We start from the raw sequence: 19183 nt of genomic DNA, 5'->3' as shown, positions 1-19183 counted from the left end.
ATTTTTGGACTCAAAACAAAAAGTGGTTTTTCAGACCATAGTTTTAATTTGTTGTATCCTTGCTATTGTTGATTCTTTTGTAAACCAAGCCAAAAAAAAAAAAAGGTAAAAAAAGAAAGGTGTATGCATAATATTGAGGTGACACTGTTTACTTTTATTAAAGTTTGAAAGGGTTGCCTTTATTTGGAAAGATTTTCCTACAACCATCCGCAGTCTTACAAATGTTTATTATTTGTTTTCAATAGAATTTAGCTAACAAGACTTTAACTAAACAATCATATGACTCATGTGTTTTTCCAGTATTCTCAGGCCTAAGATACTGCAATGAAAAGATAGTTAAGAAAAGCAGGGAGGAGGGGAAATGGTACAAGTGGACATCTGAATGCTTTCCTGTGTGTAAACATGTGGCCAGCTATCACACAGGGTGTCAGAACGTGGAAATGGGTGGTGGTTTTCAGTGGTGGGTTCGTGAAGAAATCCAGTTCCATTCTAGGCGCTGATAAAATCTCATTGCAGTGATGCCACAGCCCCTTCTAACTCTAAAAATCTTCATTTCCACAATACCCTTTGAGCAACAAAAAACACCATCATGGTGTCACCTCTAGGGAGCTCAGAAACAGAAAATTAACCCTCCCCATCACTTGCACCTTTCCCCCGAGGTCCCACATGAAGGGTGGAGAGGGCAGGGTTGAACTCAAGTCCCCCCACAGCCTGAGCCCATGGCCTAACCCCTAGACCTCGCCCCTCTTTAGAGCAACTGATCTCAGTAGAAAGTATGCTTTGCCATTGATTGCAGATTAATCCAATTTAAATAAATTGCTGAAAGGGTTGTGCTTTCACAAGCGATCCCCATCTGGCTTTGATCTGGCTGCACCGCCAGCCAGCTCTTCACCACCACATAGCCCAGGAAAACTCACGTATCTTTGCAGCAAGAAGCAGATGTTTGATGAAAACAGTGCTGTTATAAACTTAAAGTGTTTACCTTCTCAGAAGCAGTGATTCAATGGGGACTTGCATTGGCAACATGGAGCAGCAATTTGAAAAAATGCAGGGCATTACATCACTGTTATTATTTCTTTATGAATGTGAGTGGCTTTTTAAAGTCATTCTCAATGACATTGAGACTGCAGACAGTGCAATTCTCAGACCACAAGACAAAAAAAAAATACAGGCAGGAGGACAGGACCAAGTTCTCATGGTTGGCTGGACAAGGAGTCCTGTTTTATGCTTTGCACCAGGATCCATGACAAAAATGTTTTACTGCTGGTAATTCCTTACAGCAGGCTGGCACCAGCTCCCTCTCAGGAAGTCTGGCAGTGCATCTGTTCTCTCACAGAGTGGCATCCTTGAAGGATGTGAAGGCACTGTTAATGCTTTTAATTTTAATTTTTATATTGCCCATACCATCAGCTTGGCTGGGGACGAGGAATGGGGAGTCCACCAAATTAAACGTGGGCCAGTCAGAAAGGAGATGCTGCACCTCCCCTGGAGAAAACAGAGAGCATCTGGCCTGTTTCCAGATCTCACAGCATTAACATTACATGGACATTTTCTTAACATTCCCATGACTTTTACAGTATTTCCTAAGCGAAAAGTCTAAGACCAAACTGTGAGTGGTGATCAGGTCACTCGCCTTGAGCGATCAAAAAACCTGAACAAGTTTGGAAAGCAGCTGCCTGCAGTGACATGGAATTCGTACAAAGAATATCAGTAGGTGGTTTTCCTGGTTTCTTTTGAATTCATTCCTTTCTGACATATTTCCAGAAAATAAACTTTCTCTGTCCTTGTAGGGCGGTTGAGGCATGTTGGTGTTTGAGGCTCATTTTGTTTTCCACGTGCAGTAACAGTTCTCCCACCAAGGATATGCACACACTTGATGGGAACTGGAGAAGCTTTAGATTGTGTAAATTCACCTTCTAGGTCTGCTTCAAAGCCCCATCATCATTTCAGTGCCTGGGAGGGCATGGGACATCTCTGTGGGGAGATGTGGCATGGGTTGTAGGAGGGATGGGCAACTACCACAGAAAACTATGAAATAGGACTACAAGTTAGAAATCCTAATTCTTGTCATCCTGGGTGCTGTGCCTGGCAGAGTTTAGAGAGTGGTGTTGCTTTGGTGCTCAATAACCTGAAAATTGCTAGTGGGAACTAAAAATCCTAGAGCTTCCCTACTGTCCCAGTCTCATCCTAATTAGTTAAATTTTAAAAGTGTCTACTATGCTTAATGGGCTTTGAGTACCTTCTTTGCCTTTTCATTGCACACAAAAACTTCAACAGTTCTGATTGATTAGAAAAGGTGGGTGGACAAGATTAACCATTCAGTTTAACACATGAAATCTGGCACAAGGAGTTCAGGTACAGAAAGGGAGTTCAAGCTCCCAGAGACAGCAATCATACTGAAAATTCTTAGTAATATAACCATATAATCAAATAAAATGAGGGAGAGAGATCAAGTTTTCTTACTGACTCCCAGTGACCTCCAGGCTTGCATGCTCAAGGAGAGCTTTTTGCTGAGGAAGATGTCAGAATACAAACACAATCTGTCTGGAGAGACAGCTCTCAATTTTTTGAAGACCACTGATAGGTGGAGATTGCAGTAAAAGCAATCTTCTCTAACGGAATGGACTGCAAAAAAATGTGTCCAATTTAAAAGCAAAAAGCAGATTTACCTTTCTGTGTTATCAAAAAAAACCCCACCCCAAATACTTCAAGGAAAGCCATCCAAATTCCTGAAATAAAAATATATTTATACAGACCATTATTAAAAACAACAACAACAACAAAAACAAAACAAACCAAACAAACAAACAAAAAACCCTACTGGAGGCACTGAGTGATCAGCATTCCTTCCAGGGTAGATCTCTGTGCTTTGTAAAGCACATTTTCTTTATCCCTGATTGTATTAAACCTAGAGTACCATATTTTCCAGATCACATGTCCTTGACTGTACCCTATAAATAATGACAGAAGTTCTGCTACCCCTTGTTCCTGGAATAAATTCCATATTTAACGCAAGGCAGGCACTTCAAAGACTGTAAGGACATTTTCTTTCTCTCTGCAAGTCATTTATCAGCATTCCTCCTGAGGAATTAATGGACTGCAGGGGATTCCAGATGTCTTTGGGTTGTCATGCTGCTTTTGCACTGAGCTGTTCTGCCCATGGCTGGAGAGCCACGATGCCAACCTGTTCTCCAGACAGCAACTGTCTGCCACCTTAGATGGCCCCAAACCTCACACAGGCTCACAAATTGCCTTAAATACTGAAGTACCATGGAAGAAAGAGGCCTTGGAATGCAATCTTTAAGTCATCCTAATAGAGAATATAAACATTGTCATTCCTATGCCACCAATTGTTCTTTCTTTTTACCACGGCACCAGCCAATTCTATTTTGCACTTAGCTTGTGGATCCGTCTGCTGCATCTGTCCTGCCTTAGTTCCATCACCCTGGAGGACTTTTTAAAGGAGAAAACTTGTCTTCTTAACAAAGTAAGTAAATAGCAGAATCCAGAGCAGGTGTTGTAAGGGTAAACATGGCAGGAAGTGGTTTTTCATTAAATTTGGTGAACTGAGGTCTCAAGTCTGCAGCTGGAAACGAGTGGTTTACTTTTGCCTTTGGAGAACGGATGATTTCTGGAGGAGATGGAGGTTATTCAGAAACAGAAATGAGCGGACAAAAGGCATCCTGGGTCAGTCGAGCACACACCTCCCTTGCACAGACCACGCTGACCAGGTACTAACTGCCTTGTGACAATAGTCTGGGCTTCTGAGTGGAATGTAAACATTCTACCCACAGACACAGGGGCTCAGGTGTCCACAATCTGCAGCTGAATTCCACTGTCGTGGTTTGACTCAGCTGCCAAAACCCAGGCGCTTACACAGGCAGATAAGATCCGATCTTTAGGAGCCTCTGGACAGAGCAGAAATCTGTTTAATCAGCTGGGCTGAAGTGTTCTGCTCCAGCTCCAGCTCCAGTTTTAAGAAAAGCTGCTGAGGGGTATGTGTGAGTACTGCCTGGACTGGTCTTCCTCCTGTTCTATTACCCTCCAGAAGAGTCTAAAGATGAGAGGCCCTTCATTACTGCTGCTGGCAGTGTCTCCCTGACAATACACATATTTTTTTCCATTCATAGATATCTCTCCCTGCTTAACACCAGCTCCCAGATGGATCTGAGCTCCACAGAGAGGAGCCTGTAAAGGCTGATATTGTACAGTAGGTTTGTGCATGGGTGTGATTAGTCCGCAGATTTGGGGTTATTTCAACCCCAAATTATCAAGACTGATTTTATTGATTCTGTTGTCTGATTTAGATAGCACAGATTCCTTTACTTGCTGGGCCTCACTGTACTAGATTTAGAATACTCCACAGAAGGGCAGAAAGTTTTATTAGGAAGTCCTCTGGAGGATCTGCCCAAGGAGTTTGGGTTTCTTTTGTGTCCTTTTGTGTTCAGGCTTCCATGGGTTTTTACATCTCAGGGAAAGAAGCATTTGATATAAGACATCATCACCTCTTCACGCCAGACAAAGACTAACTCCTGTGAGCAAAAAAGCTTTCCATTTCCACAGGCTTTTAACGACTGCCAGAGAGAGAATGTTGAGGTAGGAGGACCTTGTCCTCACACGGTGGATGTTTGCATGTTGTGTGGCTAGACAGCAGCTGCAGAAGTAAATAAGAAATATGTCATTCTATTCAGAGCAGACATTGGCAGGCAATGCTGTTTTTCAGTGCTCTGCCCTTCAGAGAAATGCTTGCCACTTATGCAGCCGAATTGCTTGAAAGCATTCTGTAAATTGTCAGAATATTATGTTAAAAGACAAACACTGGCACTTCACAACCTTTTAGATATGCCAGCAGCAGATGAGTTAAGGCTACGTAAGTATTTAAAAATGGTGATTAATGTCAGAACTGCAAATCGTATCTGAGAATGAACAGTTCTTGAGAATTTAAACACTGTATGTACAGTGACCTTGAATGTTTCCCTGAGCCTTGAGGTTCTCCCTTTAAAACTGCTTCCCAGCCTCTTTGTGTCCCTGTCCAGGGAGATAGTAGATTCACAAACTGCAGTAATTGAAACCAGTGTAAATTTCTTCAGCATGACTAATCTTTACCATTTCTTACAAAAAAAAAAAAAAAAAAAAAAAAAAAAAAAAAAAATCACTCCCAGCCAAGATTTTATTAATTTTAATATGAAAACATCCACACCTATCATGTCTCCCCTGAGGTCGTCCCAGGCTCCTTCAGAAATGGAGTCTGACTTCTATTGCTTTGGCTAGAGGCTGAGGATGTGAATTCCTCTGATTAATTGCTTTTTGGATAACCTACAAAGTACCAGGGGTCAGACTCTTGGCCTGGTAACATTGCTTTGGCTTGGTGCCTCCTCTCCCATCGTGGGGAATCCCAGGAGGAGAGTGGTACCAGCTCGTTCCTCACTTCAGGCACACACATTTTCTGAGCTGCTGCTACCAATGGCACAGTCTCTGCCTATCAACAAATCTAAAGTGCCACCATCTTGGGTAAATCCCACCCCAAAAAATGTGATGGTCTGCAGCCACAAGGTTGCCATGTCTGTGGCATGTGGGCTTGTTCAGGTGGATACTGAAGAAAAGGAAAAGCAGGTCTCCAAATCATCACTGGCCTGCCTCTCATCCTGCCTGTGTGATGCTATCACATAAACTCTCTAGGGTAAGATCATATTTGCCTGGAGGTGCAGGTAACTATCCCTAAAAGGTATATCCTGCATCCTGAAATTCTTTGTTCTGGAAATCATCACCCGATGGTGCTGCACGGAGGAATCTCCCCCACCAATTTATGGAGACTTAGACAAGGAAGGGAGGCACGTGTGGAGTTCTCCATCCATGTTACCAGGAGGTGAATCTTTCTCTCTCCTCAGCAGAGCCTCACGCCCTGTGCACATAGTGCTCGGCAGAGGCACGGCTGCTGTCCCCAGGTAAGGCCCTGTGACTGTTTCTTTTCACTAGTGCCCCAGTAAAGGGCAGATTTGTGGAAATAAATAAAGGCAAAACGCTGATGAGCTGTTAAGGCACTCCCAGGGCAGGTCTGCAGAGGCCCTGTGGGTTTTTTCCCTCACTCAGAAAGCCCAGGAGGTTTTGCCTCCAGCGTAGGCTCCAAGCTACAGTTGGAGGTGGGAATACTCCCACAGACCTTGCCTTCCAAATCCAAGCTTCTCTGTTAAACAAACCGCATCTAAATCAATAAAAATCATTAACGAAAAAGAACCATCACACGTTAGACAATAGCCAAAAAAAACCACACCCCAGACCCCAAACCTGAAACATTTTCCTCTCTGAGGGGGAAGGCGCGGTGTGGCTGGCGTGGGGTTTGTGGGGGACAGAGCAGTGTGGTGTCACACGAGTGTGCCCTGCTCTGCCAGGCAGCCAGGCCAGCGGTGCCACCGTGCAAGAAGGAGCATCCAGCTGCCCTGGGGTGACCCTCCCCGAGCCCAGGCTAGGGCTGATGTGCTCTAGAGGGAGCCACATCCGTCCTTGCTCTCTCCAATGGAGGTCACCAGCTTCCCAAGCTTTCCAGGAAAAAGAGGGAGTGGCCGCAGAGGCTTGAGTTACTGAGCGTGGACCACCTGGGAAAGAGAGTGCAGCCAGCACTTGTCCCACCTCTAGGCAGTCCACAGGAAGGATTAAGGGATGCTGAGTTGGCTTTGAACTCCCACCCAAACTGGCTTTGAAGAAATGGAAGGGCAGGCAAGTAAACGTGCATGTTCTGATAAGGAAAAACGGCAATAGCGTTTCTGCATTTCAGTCTGCAGCAGAGGTTGGTTCAGGTTACAGTATTTAGATCTAGGCTTGAAGCACTTCAGGGCTTGTGTCTGTTTGGGGGTAGGGGACTGCTTTCAAAGCTCACACCTTGACCCAGGTTTTGACTGAGTGCTCTGCAAATTTTATGTGTTTCTAGCTCTGAAAGAGAAAAAAAACGAGGAAAGAATTATCTCTCTGCATTTGAGAAAAATCATATTAATAATGCCACCACTATTTGATGATGGGGAGGGGAAAAAGCCTAGTCTCTTGAAAGGCAAAGTTGGGAAACAGCTACCTTTTATTTCAAGGAATCAGATTCATAAATATTACAGCTACAAAACACAACAGCAGCCCAAACCCTCCACATAAAACCTCTTGCATTTTATGCCTCCTTTTCTATTTCAGGTCCTCATTTGCCTAATTACTTCTCAGAGGCTGGCAGAGATTTTCCCTGCAGCGCTGAGCTCTGCTGACTGCAGAGACCCTACCTGGCACACTCAGTGCGTCAGCATTCTAGGTGGAAATGAATGAAAAATCAATCAGGGCAACTGCAGTGGTAGCATATTCAACTCTAACCTACTTTGTGTATGGTTTCAAATATTTCATTGTGTGTTTAGGCATCTTTTAAAATGGTAAGTGGATCTGAAGTGAGATTGATCTTTCTAGTCAGCCTAATAAATGTTTTGTCATTTTTACCTCTTAGCTTGAGCAAATTTGCCACCCTGACTGCTAAGTTAAGCTGCAGACTTGATTGAAATGCCAAAACCTACAAGAAGATTGTTTTAATCTTGAAAACCTATCACCAGCAGATTGCATCATGCACTGGATACAGATACAGTGATAGAGCTTTGATTGTTTTAATTGTATTTGCAGACCACATCTAGAGTACCTCCGGAAAACCAAAAGTACACCAGAACCTCTTTTGAAACATGGGTACTGCTCACTGTGTGGTCTTGCAACGAGTTTGGTTTAGGAATATTTGTCTGTGCACTTTTTTCTTTTTTTTTTTTTGGTTGCATTTCTGCATAGGCAGTTAAATATGGATTGCCAGTTTCATTTAAAGTCCACAATAAAAAGGTCCAATATTCATGCCTAAAAAATTAGTAGCTGTTGCAACTTCTTTCAGCTGAGTGGGTTCAATACATTAAAAAACCCTCCTAAGATCACTGCTCTAACAAGTTGTGCAGTGCAACACTGTGCAAGGTTTCCAACAACTCACAGTCCTCTTCCTATGTGATGCCCTTACAGTGAAGAAGATTCTTTTGGCCGTAAAGATGAAGAGTCTACTTTTTCTGGTGCTGATCTCTGTCTGTTGGGCTGAACCTCACCCTGGCAATTCAAGTCTGGAGCATGAAAGAATTGTTCATATTCAAGGTAAGGAAATAAGTGAGAAAATAAAAATATCCTCATATTGCTGTGGGAAACAGAATAATGTGCTTAATGATCCTTAATTTTTTTTCTTTTTTAATGCTGTCACACTGGTTTTTGAGTACTTGTATTACTGGGGACCAAATGTTTTCTTTTCTGGTTCTGTTGTATTATTATTGCTCCTAAGGAAAGTGAAAAAAAGAAAGTTGCACTGTTTAATAGCACTTAGTCACAACCTTGCAAAGGTTAGTGAGTAAAGTACACCATGATTTAAGACAAAGAGAAAAAGCATGCATCCTAAAGCCATAAACAACTGCAGTGGGCTGAAATACTTCAGTTTATTGTGGAATAGATTTGGTTTTAAGAGGTCTGTCATACATAGTCCTCCACAGTACAGAAATTTATTGCTGTGTATTATTTTAAAGGGCTGAGCACATCAGAGATCATAATTGGGCAATGTAAATCAGAAAAAAAATATATAGTAACTTACCCCAAAAGAAATGTGCTTTTCCTCATTCCTTTAATTCACACTAAATATTATCCTGGCCTTCTGCATAATCCTGTTTGGTTCATGTTTGAGTCCCAGAGATTACAGCTGTGGCAGGATTTGAGTCTGCAGCACAATGCAGCTGTTTTTTCAGTCCCAGCTTCAGTCGTTGAGGGTTATCCTGCATAAGAAGAATCAGGGGGTTTATGCAGTAAGGACAGGCAGAATGAACAGGGATTTTCCTGCTTTCACTCTTACCTTCCTTGAGCCTAGCTAAAATTAATTTTGCAAAATTAAGAAAGGCAGAATTACTGTCCCCACTCCCTCCTTCCCTCCCTTTCTCTCTCTCTCTCTTTTTAAAGTTTGGTTTCTTTCTCTCAACAGCCAGCAAATTGTGCTGTTTGAGTGTTTGTGTAAATATTAATTCCCGAACTAGAGCAGGTTACCAGGGAAGGCTGAACATTTAGGAGTTCACAGGAAAGCCACACAAGTTAAAGGCACCCTGCACCTATTAAAAATGGATTGTCAAGGTCAGACAAGGAGTAACAGATAGCTGCTCTCCCTCTGAGGAGACTCACAGGATGAAGGTCAAATGAATGTGTGATGTCAAAATGAACTGCTCTGAGATGATGAACACTTGTTTCCCAGGGCAAATTTCAAGCCAGACATCAATGTCTAATAAACATATATTCTGCCTTTTCTTTCTATAATGCAGCTGTTTATCTCTGAGCCTTATCTTTTTGGAAAATTAAATTAGTGGAATAGTCGGCACTTTAGTGTAATTCACAAGTGTCAATTATTACTAACCCAAATGGCTCAGAGCTGGCAGAAGTTTCAAGCTGAACCATTCCGCCTTCCCATGAAAACTCACCTGTACCTCAAGTTTGTTCCCTCAAGGAAAGCTGGATAGAGATTTAAATGTGAGCACTACCACGAGCTCTGAACACCAGCTGGCTCAGGCTCTGAAATGCACAGGCAGACCACAAATCAAAGAGGCTGAAACTGCTTGGGACTTGGCATTTTTGTTCCTGACTTTTGCCCTTACTCTCTGCACTGTGGAATCCCACCAGGGCTGGGATCTCTCTCTGCCCAAGGCTACATAAGCGGATACAAATCCCACACCTGGAGATGGGATGGAGATCAGGGAACACTGTGGAACTGCTGTGTTGTAGCCTCATTCAAAAGCTGGTTTCTTATCACATTAACAAATCCAGCATCCGTCTCCACAGCTGAAATCCAAGTGACCTGTAGCTAAACTCCTCCTGGGTTGCATCCCTGGGAATGCCTTGGAATTACAAAAGGTGTGTGAATGTTGTGCATGTAAGTGCTTACACAGAGGTGAAAGGGATTTCCCGAGGCAGAGAAGGAAACTGTGCTATATTCCCCATTCTTTACATCATGTAATCTCCTCTAGGCTGAGATTAATTTTTTAAAAAGCTGAGTTTCAGATCTCCTTCCTGCAAAAGAGTTCTGCACCCTGCTTTTCTGATGTGGAAAATGCCCTCCTACTTCTCCATGTTTATTTTATAGTCTTACTCTTCTCCTGCTGTTGTCCTTTGGCTTCCTTTTTTTTCTTCTTTGAGGTTTGCTTTAAAACATTATTAAGATAACACTGTATCCCCACAGCTATCACTGGAGTGTACTTTTTCAAATTCTTCTCTAAGTGTATAACCTCCTGATTACTGTACCAACTGGGTACTGTAACCTGATAATGTCAGGAATTCATCTTTCCACTGGCTCTCATCCGAATTCTTACTCCTTGAGTGCACCCAGCCAGGACTTTATTCCAGATAAAGTTCTCATTTGGCCTTAATATTTCTGTTTTCCAGTTAACAATGCTTTGTTCTTCAGGCCTTGGATCAAATTTGCTGTTCCCAGCTGTGCTGCAGTGATGATCAATAGTCTGTGGTGATAGATGGTATTTAGCAGCCAGTCTCCCTCACTGCCACTTGAAATTAACAACTACAAGCTTCATATTAATAATTCCTAATACTAGACCTTAAAAAGCTGGGCTGTTCATTCAGCATTAAATGTTATCCAACTTTTTCTGCCCTTCTTTCTTCAAATATTCTAAATATCCTAACTTTCCTCCCTTCAGTGCTGCTTAATAGGCGTTGTGAAAATTTTATTAATCCAAAAGTCACAATTAATGTATAAGGTAAAATTAGTGGAAATATTGAAGAAATTGTAATGAAGGCAGTTCACTTTTTTCATACATTTTTCCATATCACTCAATTCCCTAAGCTCCAAGCAAATGATACTTCACATTCCTCAGCCTTATACATTTGGTTTTATTATGCATCTGATATCAGATTACTCTGACTTTCTTTGGTGAGTATCTGCTTCATCTTATCCCTCTTTATAGTACTGACTGTATTCCTGCTCAACAATTTTCCTTAAAAATTTGTTCTAAAGTCCTGTTTGCTGCTGAGGTCAGACTAGTTGGCTGGTTGATGGTTGAATTACTTTCTTGATTTGTTATTTTCTGCTATATTTCTTCTGTATGTGTTATTTTGCTGCTGTCCAGGAACACCTGGTAGTCTGTCCTAAAGTGACAGATGAGGTCGCACCTCGACCATCAGGTTTGCCACACCCAGTGCCTGTAGGTCAGGGTACCCCAGTTTGCTGCCCCTCCATCAGTGTGAAATCTCCTGACACCTCTCTCAAACTCAATATTTCTCAGCCAGAACAAACAACATTTCATAGGTTCTGCTGTTCTGCAATTATACTTTGCTTTCATGGACAGAGAGCTCTGCCTTTCAAATGTCCACTCTCTGGAAAACCGTTTTTCTTTATTTTTGCTAAACACTTTTCCAGTCTCTAAAACTGCAGTAGACACAGTTCTGTGTCTATATTCTCTTTTAAATACCTCAATTTTTCTCAGAAATTATTTGCTGCTTTCATCAACAGCCCTGTTCCTGTTGACAGTGTCACTTCTAGCTCCTGGTTCTCTCCTTGCTGGCTAATACACTCAATTTGGACTTGAGCAAAATTTCTCATCTGTGAGACAGTTTCACCTCCCTACTTTTCACAGTATTTTCATCTTATTTCCTCCAGCCCTATTGCTTTGTTTATATATTTTTTTTCCTTTTGGGTTTATTCCAATATCAATGCACAAAATTTATAAAATATCTAAAGCTGTATTATATGTCTTCTGTGGCTTTATTTTCTTTGCTGAAGCCTGTGGTGGATTTCATGGTTTTGGTCAGGGTGCTTTGTTATCCCAGGCTGCTTGACCCTATCCCCTTCCCCTGGTAGTTTGTCATTCCAGTCTCACTTTTAGGATAACAAAAAATAAAAAGGGACAACTGTATTTCAATAAAACGTGTCATCCCCCTCGCCCCACACCCCAGAGAAACTCCATGTGCCTTAGGGGGTACCAGTTTCACTCTTCAGAAAAAGCCACATACATAAATGAAATAATCTGCTGCGGGTGAAAATGGGACTAAAGTGTACCCACTCCACATCGAGGCCCACAGCAAGAAAACAACACTGCTCCCAGCATATCCATGTAATCAGAGACTCACACTTCTTCCTGAAGATTTGCAAAGTCTCTCTGACCCCTCACGAGAGAGGAGGACTCCTTGCAGTGCTGACTTTGCCCATCTCTCTGATCTGCTCGTGGTGCTGCTCGCTGACCAATTATCCAAAGAAAGGCAGAGCACCCCTCAGAGATAAGGGCATTCCCCTGGGCATAGCTGCCCTGCAAAGTAAGCAGAGTTGGCTAAGCCACCACAGTAATTGCTGAGTTAATTACCTAAGGGGACCCAGAGCCTTTAACACGATTCCAGTTTGTTCAGGTTGTAGAAATACAAGGAAAGGCAGTGATGGGAACACAAAGGTTGGTTCCTGGAGGATCAAAGTTCACATTTTGGCTTTCCTCTGAATGTAAGAAATTTATATTGTAGAGTATTTCATTATGTTTGAGGTGCAAGAATGCACCCCTTTGCCTGTCAGGATCTCTGCACAGGTTTATTTATGCATACCAAAAAATATCTCAACATGGAATGAACTGAAAACTTTTTAATGCTGCCCAATTGAAACAAGCAAACAATAATAACAAAAACCCCCTAAGCACACACAAATAAGTTAAAGCAAATAACCAATAACAAAAGCAGAGGGAATCTTTGACCAACTTATTCTCCTGCATAATGAGTTTTATCTACACTTCTTTTCCTTCAAAACAAGCCAGCACCAACAAGAAGCTGCACAGAGTTTATGGACCAGCCAAAAACTTCTCCTCTGACCTCTTACACTAAATCTTATCTTCTCAAGTTAATCTTATCCTGAGTATCTTCATGCCACTCCACTTTACTTTTGACTTCCCTCATTCTTACCACCTTTCTGCATCTTTCCATTTTCCATGATGCTGCCTGGCATTTCTCTCCATTTTCTTGCCTTTCTGTTCTCTACTTTATGTCCGGGTTTTTTTCCTTGCCTTTATGTTTTGACACTCAGGACGATTTCGATGCTGCCACGATGCACTGTGCTGTCTCTTCTTGCAATCGAGCTGTTTCTTTGATTTCCATACCACCTCCTTTCCTCTTCAGATCGTGGCCTCTTGCACCAGCAGGGGGTAGAAATGTCAGCAGAGAGCAGCAACCCCATCTCCTGTTGGATGGTGCTGTCATCGAAGGCACCCTGGGCTGCATGTTCTGGTGCAGACCTTAAGTGGTAGGTGCCAGGATATTTGGGTTGGGGAAAGAAAAAAAAAATTGTTACAGAAACACAAGGATTCACATGAAACATAAATTTAAATCATTAATTTGCCTTTGCTGGTTACATCAGTGAAACTCCACATTTTTATATGTAGCATTTAAGGGCGATTAAGGAACTGGAAGAGTTCCTCGATGTTTCTGTGCAACAGTTTGGTTTTGTCAAACAGTCCTAATGCCACCCATGGAGATTTACTTCTGTGAGGAACGAGTGCCGAGAGGTTGCCTTGATTTCTGCTCTGTTCTGATCTCCATGAGATTTATCTATACCCAAGCAAACCACACTTAAAAGTTATTTAAGGCAATAATTTAGAAAAAGCTGAAGTTTGTTATTTCCCTGATGGTTTTATGTGCTCTTAGGTCTCCTAGAAACCTAAACCTGACTTAATATGTCCTCTTTAACAATTCCTCTCCAACACGTTACTCAAGCTGAGGAGATGGAATCAGCTGAAAAATGTTTTTCCTCAGCCTTGTAATGTCTTCGTTACAAAGACAGATTTCTTCCCTGCCATACATAAAACAGGTATTTTTAGCTGTACTATTATTTGGAAGCTGAAGCTTTTAAGTGAGATTTATCTAGCATTTCTCCTACCGATTTTATATCAAAACTTAGAAGGAATGTGTTGGGGGTGTTCTACCCTGCCTGTTTGGAGGCAGGAACACCAGAATTGGATCCTTGCCTTCTCTTTCTCATGACACAGCAAAACTGCCTCAGTGCTTCAGCCAAAAAAGAGCATCTTTTAGCAGATGATACATAAAAGATTTCAGATTTTTTTTTTCCCAAAAGGAGAAGTAAAAAGTTACTTAGTTAAAATACAGATAAAAAAAAATCTGCATTATGTGCAAAAAACGTGTCTAATGTTCCCTCATGTTTTTCCTCAGGATTCTTTGAGTAATATCCCCATAGATCAGTGCAAAAATAACTCACTTCTCTACATATTACAGCAAATGGGAACTGTTGTTGTCACAAAATAGTTATGATTTTTAAGTAAACATTTTCGATAACAAAAATAAAAATTTGAGGATAACAAAACTTGCCACTGCTGTATGAAAAGCGAGGATATCTTATCATGAGCTCAAGTCCCTGGTAGCACTGCAGGAAAGCCAGAAACAATTCTGTTTATTTAAAGCAGGATGGCACAGGGTGTTATTAAGCTAAGGGCTTGCTAACAGTGTGGAACATTCAGGCAATACATGAATTTATCTGACAAAACACTTCTGTGTTGTCATCCCTGGATTATGATATTTTTTTTCTGCCTGTAAAAATGCACATCTTTTCCTCCACTGTCGCTTTGCAAGGCATTCCATGAAAATGCTGGAATAATCAAGTTTTGTGGCCAGCTCAGCATAAGATTGTGGATACTCCTGGTGGAGAAAGCAGATAAAGCTGTTTGCTGAGGGTTGTGGTGTGACTCATCCTCTCTGCCCCACACTGTGTTCTTGGCCCTCCAAACCTTGCCATCATTCTGGAGTGCAGACGCCAGTTAAGGGAGAAAAATTTAAAAAGGAGCCCAGAAGAAAACCCCACAGCAAAAATAAAAGAAAAAAAAATAAAAACCAACAAAAAACCAACAAAACAGACTGCAAACCAAAAATCAGCCCATGACTAAAAAGACAAACAAACCTTAAAACATGTCCAGCAGTAAAATTTGGAACTAAACCAACAAGGCAGCAGGTGAGACTGAAGTGAGAGCTCCAATAGAGCAAGTCTTCCTTACTGTCCTTGAAATGGGCACCACACTGACCTACACCAAGACTAGAGATGAGCACACCAACGACCACCAGGAGCACAGGAGTGCTCACTGTGCAGCTTTCAGGCTGTGCAGGCAGAGAGCAGGAGGAGGACAGAACAGGTGCTGAGCCTGCTGTCACCTGTGTCTTACTACTTAAGGTAGCAAAATATCCTTTCCCCTGCAGCTCATACCAGACTTGGCAGCACTGAGATACAGCAAAGCCAGCCTGAAAAACAAGTTTTTAAGTGAGTTTTCATTTTTGTCAGGCAGCCTTTCCCTACAGCTTGGGGAAAGCAGCTCCCAGAGTCGTGTGTCATCCTGCCCAGCTGGGCATCTTCTACACCCTGGGCAAGCTCTGCTTCAGCTAGCTTGGCTGCTTCTGCGCTGTGCTGATTTTGTCATCCCTCTAAGTGCACCAAGAGGATTAACAAAAGGCCACAATCTGTCAGAATCAATAGTAGGGAAGCAAGAGTGGAAAAAATACAGCAAATTAGTCACCAGCAGGGACTGTTTTTAGCTACTGTCTTTGAGACCATGCAAAATATGCCTGGAAGGCTGAAAAGCCTCACCTGGGAAATGTTTCTTATCCCAATTCTTCCCTTGGAGCTGAAGCCAGAGCCACAAGGGTGTTGCCACCTCTATCCCCAGCAGAAGGAGCAGCTGGAAAATGCCCAGCACTGCCCATCCACCATCTGAGGCTCGGGAGTGACACATGTGAGCTGCCTTGTCCCCTGCAAGGATCGAAACTGTCCTTTTTGTAAGGGCAGCTCCTTAATGAGGGTTAAACCCTCTTTAATCTGGGGGTTTCAGAGTTTACAGTTGTTTGGCTGTTCACCTCACAAATTCTCTGGTGGTGCTTCCGAAGTAAGCAATTCTGAGGAAGAAGTGTTATCCTCCTCAAGTGACACGCTGCGCTCTGTGACCACACCTGGGGGTCCCATCCTTTTCCTTCTTGCAGTCACCTTTCAGATATTCCTGCCATTTAGAGACAAAAATAATTTTATTCAGAAGGATTGGCCTTGTCAGAATGCCCAGAGGGAGCTACTCTGACCACTCTTTAAATCAGTGTCTCCCCCATCTCCTGATCACTGTTTCACAACAGATCGGTCCTTGTTTCACTAAGACAACCCAGGAAGCAGACTTCATTGCTTATTTGAGCTCAGTTTCACAGCAGTCAGCCAGAGACAATTACATATTGTAAAGGAAGAGATTCTGGCCTGCGCTGTGTTTGGTTTCTTGTGGGTTTGGGTTTTTTTTAATTCATCAGCTCCAGGAAGACCAAGGGCATTCATTTTGCCACGCTCCCAAAAATGTGCAGCTTAGGTAGATTTGGCCCTGGCTCTCACTGGCTACTGGATAATAAAGACCTCTAGGCCTCTTGCCAAACCTCTGTCATCTCATTTTTAATCCCAAGTCCCTTCTGCCTTCATGTCTTCTAGCCCAAATTGTGCCTCATTCCCCAATCTGACATCTGGTTTTCCTCGAAAGCCAGAGATCCTTCCACCTCTCCCAGATCTGGGAGAAGCACCAGCAGAGATGTAATTTTCTGCCTCGCTGTCCTTCCAGTGAGAAGGGCACATCATCCCATTTTCTACAAAAAAGAACTGCCTTTTACAAAGCTTGAGGGTGGAGGCACATTTCAAGTGTCACGTCTCCCTTGGACCCCCCAGAGAAAAAGGAGACATTCCAGGATGAGAAAAGCCATGTTTCCCTTTCCTTTACCCAGGTAACCATCCCCTCTGCTCTTTACACCTACAGAGACTCAGGTAATGGCTGCTGCAAAGGGCCGGAGGAGGTGGGAGGCACACAGCAGGGAGGAACATCCTCAAATTAGGATGCTGACGCTGGAGTCAGAGGTGATAGTGCTCTGGGCAAGCCTCCAGGCCTTGCTGGCACAGGCACAGTTGTTAGAAAGAGTGAGCATTAACAGCCTGAGTCAGACTCTCCCTCCTGCCCCAGTCCTTTCTGCTAATATTTATTAACTTGACTATTTCAGTACTAAAGACCCAGCATAGCTGAGCTCTGAGTCAGATTTCTTGGTAATAACCACCCCAAAGCATAACATTTCTCCTCCCAAGGTGGACAGAAGGCTGTGGAACATCTTTGTCCCTGAAGGAAACAGGAAAATTTGCAGACAAACTGTGCTGGCTGTCTTCACTTTCTTCCTTCTCCTCCTCCTCCCCCGGTGGAAACTGCTGGTAACGCTTTCCAAGGTGCCTTGCCTCAGATCACCTCTTTCCTTGGATGCTCTCCTCTGAAAGGGGGAAGATGGATTATTGGAGCATCCCTGAGCCTCTGGAAAGGAGGGCAGTGAAAAAGAACATCAGTTAAAAGGGGCTGCAGGTGATCTGCTCTGCAGCACTGATTTTGCACTGGGCAGGAAGGTGAAACGCCTCACAGCGCTCACATTTGTTCATTCCTGAGGAAACTGGAGCCCTGACTTGTGCAGGTAACAGCTATGCTCTGGACACATCAGCTCCTGACAAAGAACTGCACCTTTGAGACAGCTGTTTTCCTCAAGCAGATGTACATTTGCAGTCAGCAAGCTTGTCTTTGCAATTACCAGCCCCAGACGTGTTTGCATAATCACAAAATGCTGCATTCCCTGGGGTGCAGCTCAGTGCAGTGGTGGTCAGAGAGGGAAATCCAGCTGAGGCTGCAGTTTAGGCAGATATTTCATTTAACCACAGACCTGTCAACAGGACTCAGAAGCCTGGGACTCTCTGGAGACACCTATGATCTAAAACTCTCCTGCACACCCCTCATGGGCGTGGACACACCACCGATTCCTGCAGTGGAGAGACAGCTGGAGGGGTGGGATAGACATTGCATGGAGAGCTCATCACCTAAACCTTGTCTGTCAGCCCACATCCATCCCAGTCCTTCCCTGCCTCAGCCATCCACATCTCCCTGGCTGGTGGCATTTTTGCATCAGTTTTGTCTGAACCAACCCAGATTCATCCCCAGCAGAAAACTGCTGCTTGTCTTCACAGGGTCACCCTCTCACAGCCTCTCTTTTTGGGAGCTTATCCATAGCTTCTGCTGGATTTAGAGAGAGCCAGACCGAGCCACGGAGTTGGGAATCACATTTCTAGGCAGCTACATCGACTTGCTGAGCATGCATGGGGGATTGCAAAGTCCTTCCTCACAGCTTGTGAGTGCAGAGTGAGGCTGGTGGTGCTTTCCCAGAGAGCTGGTGATTTACTGGGGGTTTTGGTTTTATTGTCTCAGTGGTCAAGGACACCAAACGCAACAGGAGCGCTGAGCTTGCTCAATCAGTTTTGCAAACTTCACATGAGATGCCCAGCAAGAGATACTGAAAGGAGGGAAAATTCTCACTTTTGGATACATCTGCTGACTACCACATGAAATCTGCATTTTCCGGGGTTTTCCCAAGGCAGCACGGTCCATAAAAGCCCCAGAGACTCAGGGTCGGAAGCAAGCACCTGCTCCAGCCGACTGTCCTAAGCAAAATGATTTCACCTGCTAGCAGGAATCTGGGGTGAGGAGGAGAGGAGACAGACAGCACATACAGGTTTGCTTGAAAAGTGAGATCAGAACATAAGTGTAGACGGACGAGTTCGGAGACGGGTCGGTGACGGGGACGAGAGATCTCTATAGGCAGGTCTTGGGACACATGAGGTTTATTGCAAAGGGCGTGGGTATAGGGGCACTGCTCAGAGCTGCCAGACTCAGCTCTGAGCAGGCCCAAGAGAGCAAGAGAGTAAACGGGAGAGAGAGAGAGAGAGAGTGTAAGAGCAAGAGTGGAAGTAAGAGCAGGAGTGGAAGTGTCTGAAGTCCTGGTTACAATACAATAAATCATCTTCTGTACTGAATATTCTAATTGTCACTAACCAATCTAATACAAGATACAAATCCTATAGCATTTACATACAGCCTATAAGAGTTCTTATATTACCATAGAGTGTTACATCTTAACTTCTAAAAACTACTCTTTGGACCCTTTCTGCTGAGCTAGTAGGGTCTGCTCTGACCCTTGGACCTGCCTGCAAGCAGAGGGTATTGTTCAATCAAGAGGGGATTACTTCAGTCGGCCATACCATTGTTTTCCAGTTGTTCAGTAACTAAGACTTGGTATTTCAAAAGTGGCT

At 43.3% G+C, this 19183-nt stretch overlaps 1 protein-coding gene across 3 annotated transcripts in view; it reads left to right on the top strand.

The window, feature by feature from the left end:
- The window catches only part of HAPLN1 (hyaluronan and proteoglycan link protein 1), a 60242-nt gene that overhangs the window by 19113 nt on the left and 21946 nt on the right, over window positions 1-19183 (top strand). For all 3 annotated transcript variants that reach the window (XM_032097286.1, XM_032097285.1, XM_032097287.1), the window contains exon 2: window positions 8017-8142. In XM_032097286.1, coding sequence (XP_031953177.1) covers window positions 8043-8142 — 100 coding nt within the window. In that variant the 5' untranslated portion in view covers window positions 8017-8042. The remainder of the gene's footprint in view (window positions 1-8016; window positions 8143-19183) is intronic.

This window comes from Corvus moneduloides, chromosome Z, assembly GCF_009650955.1.
Source record: "Corvus moneduloides isolate bCorMon1 chromosome Z, bCorMon1.pri, whole genome shotgun sequence".
Taxonomy (NCBI): domain Eukaryota; kingdom Metazoa; phylum Chordata; class Aves; order Passeriformes; family Corvidae; genus Corvus; species Corvus moneduloides.
Note: the sequence above shows the minus strand (reverse complement) of the source record. Positions and strands in the feature narration are given on the sequence as shown.